General features: G+C 41.8%; 1 protein-coding gene across 3 annotated transcripts in view; it reads left to right on the top strand.

Moving 5' to 3' along the window:
- Positions 1 to 222: 222 nt before the first annotated feature.
- negr1 (neuronal growth regulator 1) overlaps positions 223 to 5,482 on the top strand; it is a 170,538-nt gene continuing 165,278 nt past the window's right edge. For 2 of the 3 annotated variants that reach the window (XR_004333423.1, XM_032525520.1), the window contains exon 1: positions 223 to 733. Coding sequence is in view for 2 of the 3 variants with exons in the window: in XM_032525520.1 (XP_032381411.1) it covers positions 564 to 733 (170 nt within the window). In the remaining variant the exon portion in view is untranslated. The remainder of the gene's footprint in view (positions 734 to 5,482) is intronic. The other variant, XM_032525521.1, reaches the window with a different exon arrangement.

Genomic DNA, 5,482 nt, shown 5'->3' with positions numbered 1-5,482 from the left:
AAAGTGAATCGCCTTTGGATATTAGTTGTCTTTACTATGGTTATAGTATATTTTCAGAGTTTTCCTATGGGATACGCCTGCGTCACTATCAGTAAGCTACATTCCCATCAAATGCTCAGATTGTTCATTTCCTTATGGGGAATAAATAGGGGTTGGTTCTCCAGTCGATATCTTTAATTGCTCCTGGGTTGTATCAATACCTAGCGGGTTTACTGCTCCATCACGAGCCACTGGGAACGGGTTGCCCGGGAAACGGCCGCATGGCAACAGGATCAGAGCCTGGGGGTTGTCTGCTTCTAGGTCTGCTCCCATTTTACATCGCATTTCCTCACTAGATGGTGTGCAAGCCACTGGAGAGAACACTTCCCCGCACAGTGGGCTCTACATCCAGCAAAACAAACCTGGGAAACTATACCGCGGACATTTCTTTACGGGACTCCGAAGAGGAAAAGTGTGGAATTAAAGCGTCGTTCGCGTCAAGGCTTTCTTTTTAAGCTAACGTTAACTCCTCGCTTTTTTTGCAACAAGAATACTTGGGAAAGCGGCAACAAAATACAGCTGTGATGGACATAATGATTGCTGTGCAGGATGCTTGTGTCTCTGGTCAGTGGCTTACTGCGATAATTCTCAGCCTGTGCTGCTTTCTGCCGTCCTGTTTGCCCGCTGGACAAACTGTGGACTATTCCTCGGTTGAAAGTGTGGTCAGCAGACAAGGCGACACGGCTCTACTGAGGTAAAACAAGCTAACGTTAACACAACTTCACTTTCTCCCGCTCACATTCACTCTCTGTCGGAGTTCTCCAAAGGTCTGAACCGCACACACACCTTTACACCAGTTCATGGTTTTGAAGTCGTATGATAACTACTTTTAAACGGGTTAGCACCAAGCGCCTGTGATAAACACACAATGGGCCATTTCCCTCCATCCCGTCCTTGTTTTCGCCTGACAGGGGGGCGGTCAGTGCAGCGGCCACTATGCAGGACGCCGCTCTTGCGACAATTGTATTAGCAGATGGTTACTACAGTAATGGCAAAGTTTTCTAACGTACTTTACCCTTGTGTACACCAACTGACAGAGAAAATGTGTTAATATGTGGTGTTTGATTTTATAGCTGCTCGCAAGTGGGACGATGTATCGCTTGAATGAATTAGCGTGACGCCGCCTGTCGCTTACGTTATATGATCACATTATTGTCCGTTGATTCCCTGAGCTTTCAATGCTATGCGTGCTTAAAGAGCAGCTGAAGAGACAAAACAGAGTGCGAAGTGCTATTTTTTCTGTAGCTATAGCGCTGTCCTGTCAGTTTTGCAGAATGTACAATGTGATGTCGCAGTTGTTTAAAAGGAGGCTGAAGAGTATGTTTGCGGTCGATGTTGATCAGAATCGAGTTATGGCAATGACGGGCTCCCTCCAGCTGCCAGCAGCCTCCTCCCCCCCATCTTCCCTCCATCACGTACGCTGCGATGCCAGCTGACAGGTAGCTGCTTATTAAGGACATAATCAACTGGGGCATGGGCGTGGTTTGGACCAGTGCACTAAGGAGTTTGTATTTATAATATATTCTATGCTCAGCATATCATCCAAACATTGTTAAAATAGTTTACATAACAATAGTACTTTTTTAATGCATCAGTTTCAATATACCACTCAGTTTTCTTTCTAGGCCCTAATTGCAAACATCTCTGTGTCTACTTGATTTCTTCCAAAAATGTTAAATTACACAAAACAGAAAACAAATGTTCGAGGGCTATGATAATATCTTGTTTTACCAATATCAAATATCCGCTGTGATGGCTCTGAGGAAGGGCTGAGGGGGCAGGCCTGTCCCATTTCAATATGGATGTTGACTCTGAGAGATGCTCGGTGTGGACCTGAATACAGAGATGCTAACTGTCTAAAGTTCCACTCAGCTTGGCTTTTTGTCATTGTTGTCTCACACTTTATTGCTGAAGAGCTGAATTGTTTCTCTGCCATAAGGTCATCATAAGTGGCTATATGGAGTTGAGGGTCTACTATGAGGGTGGTTTAAATGAGTTGGTGCTTATCACAGAATTACCTTGGCAACAGCTTGGAGGCATTCACTATTTTTACCATGTTTCCTCCATGCCTAAAGGGCCGTCCTGTCAAAGAGACTTAAACCTCTGACTGTCTCTTTAGAGAGGGCGTCTAATTCCCTGGTGTCAATCTGGGTTGGCTGTGATCAGTGGCAGAAGCTTTTCCTGAATCCTGATGGTTTATTGGGCTAGAGATTATCCCTCTGCTATGAATCAGCTCAATAAACAAGTTCACTCCCACCCCCTGAATAAGGCAACACTTTCCACAAGCAGGTCATTGCCTCAGTAAATGCCATCTTGAATAGATCAAACATTTTAAGATGTTTTTATTGCCTAGTTATGCAGTTAATTAATGGGTTATTCAGCACTCACTGTAACCATTTATTTATTATTTTCACTCACGTGACTGCCACCACTGGGAAGTTATCACTTTGCTATGCTCACACCTGTTGACCTAATAGAGATTGTAAACCTCTTAAACTGCTCTGATTGCCTCTCTGGATTGCACATAGTTCAAAAACACTGTCATTATCAAAGTGATGTAAAGGCCTACGCGGCACAGTCATTTTCTAAAATCACAAGGAATTATGGCTGTCTTTTTTCCTTCTTTCTTTTTTTCTGTGGTCTTAAAAGCTAGGCATCAAAGCATTTTTTAGGAACTCTGTGCCGAAAACAGTGCTTGTTTGTTAAGTTTCTGTATTGTCAAGACCCCAGACTATAAGAGGCCAATTTGTCTGTGCCCTAAAGCTGATTGCCGGCTAAAAAATGTGTGCATTCTCAAATACTGACATACCCAGAAGCATGCAATTAGTCACTGCCTCTGGATTATGGAGTAGCACCCAAGAGGTGCGTCCGCTGTCATATGTTCATTTCCCCCACCTCTTTAATTCTTAGCACTGCATTACTGCTGCCCTGATTCATGTTGGACAGTGGGTCCACATCAATTAAATGATTTGAGCTTTTTGAAGATGAGGAATGGTCCGCATGTGTATCATCACCCTTTTAATCTTTTTTGATTACTTAAAAGCTCAGCCATTTTCAGCCCATAACAAAGGCCCTTGTATTTGAAATGAGTCATGCTGCTGCTTCCACAGTGTCTTACATGAATGCATTCAAGTTATGCGCTGTATGCTGCATTATGTTACATAATGGAATTCTTTGAGCTTCCATATAGCACATTGTTTTGGAGGAGCTAAACGCCCTTTGTTCCCAATCCTTTTGCAGTTTTCCTGTCATTTGATTCAGTTGAATAAACATTGACTCTTCCCGGTGAATAACTCATCTGGATATGAATTAGGAAAAACAGTGTCAGTATCTATGTTTCCATCCACTTGTCAATCAAATTATCTGAAGTTCGGTAAAAAAAACTCATGCAAACAAAGCCAGTGGACGTGTGTTTCCATCCAAGGGCTTTAAAGCCAATAAAAACCTGTGCGTAATGACGTTACATGCTGTTTTGCAATCAAACTGGTATATCGAATTGATTTGAGACATTTTATGGTGTTTCCATTCATTTTTGCACTGAATTGCACAACATTCAAGCAAACAATTGCAAACAAAGTTTTCCCAGACAAAATAGATTGCGCGGGCTACCTACATATAAGTAATAATTGTAGAATTTGTAATAGTGCTTATGTGCCAGCTGATAGAAACATATCAAGCTATAATAGGAAAACAATGACGCGACCAGACATTGCTCTGATGATGAAGATGCAGGTAAATGCCGATACGAGAGCGGTCCAAACAGTTCTGGAAGATTTTAGTTTAGAGACACTTCACAGAAACCCTTTGGTTGAAGCATTTTCGGATAGGGCTGCACAGTTAATCGAATTTTAATTGCGATCACGATTTTGGCTTCCCACGATCAAATTTGCGTGATTGAGTGATTTTTTTTAAATGCGTCATTTCCTAGAACGCTCTTTTCTTTTTTGCAAAGCCAATCTACTGCTCTGTAATCCAATGTCTGATTATTTGCCAGTCAGAGTTGTTCCCTCCACCGCGCAGTTTAGTTTCTAGATGTAGACAGTCACAGAGGACAGAGTAACGTGAGGAAAATAGCAGTCGGTTGTACGTTGGTCTCAAGGTTGGTCGCAACATTTTGTCCTGTCTGTGTTGTTTCTCAGACAACAGCAGTGAGCAGTGCTAGTGAGTGTCTGTTAGCTCACAGGGCTCTAGGGCGCGAGTAATATTTTTCCTCTAGGACGCACCGGTGCACCAAATGTCCTCGCATCCACTGCAGTGTTGTTTGTATCGATATGGTTTAATTTTGCTACATTCAAAAAAAAAAAAAAAAAAAATCCTATGCCATTTATTTCAGATAGCTAATTTTCATTTACATATGTTGCAGCTGTATGTCTATACAACATACAACTTCAACATAAGAGGAATGTAGTACAATATGGATGTAAAAGCAGTTATAAATAGCCTATGTGACAATAAAATATGAAAATCAACAAATACTTGTGATAATTAATCGTGATCACAATATTGATCAATGGCGTATCGGCATTGTGCTCTACAAACTGGCTACATGCGCAGAGTACAGAGTGGTAGGCGAAACGTTTGGGTCAGCAAGATCACCATGTGTTCACGCCGTGTGCAATTTCATATGAACGAGGATCTACCTGAAGTGTATAAGGCGCAGATCTATGGACGGGACTCGTGTCCCTATTAGACCCCTGCTGAGGGCCGCCGGGAGTTTGTCAATAGAAAGGGCTGGCTATCAATTCTTATTCGGCAAGTAACGTTTCCATCAGCGCTTATCGCATAAGCCGTATATTGATCAAGAAAAAATCTGATGAGACCGAATTTATAAACTTTGAGTTAATATCAGTGACATTCAATCAAATTTTACTGTTTCCATAAGGCATTGTTTATTCTATATCACTTAATTTGCATAAAACATGTGAAAAGCAGGCTGCTTGGCAACAGTACACATCCATGATAAACACAGACGTAACGCCAAACATTACATTTCTGTACTCTAATAATTAGTTGTTTATCTCCAAATCAAATTGATCCTTTTGTTTTCCCATTGTTGTGTCCCTCTCTGACCACATATTTAAGGCGGTTTGACTTCCTGTGGTCTGTACAATCATACAGATGTTTGTACAGGTGAACGTGCTTGGCCAGTCTTCCCAGCCGACCATGATGAACTGAAAGCACAGCGACGACCACGCGCCGCAACAACCTGCAGATTCTCCATGCTGGAAACGACATAAACCTAGCTTAAAGCATTGACTGCTCCCGTACACTGAAAGTATGTCTGTCCTTTTATATTAATATTTTCTATTTTACCAATAAAATATGTATATTAGGTTGAGCGCAAGAGAGAGACAAAGAGTGCACCGATTGGGCTTTAAAAGCTACATTTAAGATTCTTTAATCCCCTGAACACTAAGGTCATTTTTACAGTTCATTGTCCGTC

Source organism: Etheostoma spectabile, chromosome 9 (genome assembly GCF_008692095.1).
Source record: "Etheostoma spectabile isolate EspeVRDwgs_2016 chromosome 9, UIUC_Espe_1.0, whole genome shotgun sequence".
Lineage (NCBI taxonomy): Eukaryota > Metazoa > Chordata > Actinopteri > Perciformes > Percidae > Etheostoma > Etheostoma spectabile.
This window is presented reverse-complemented; position numbering and strand designations above follow the sequence as displayed.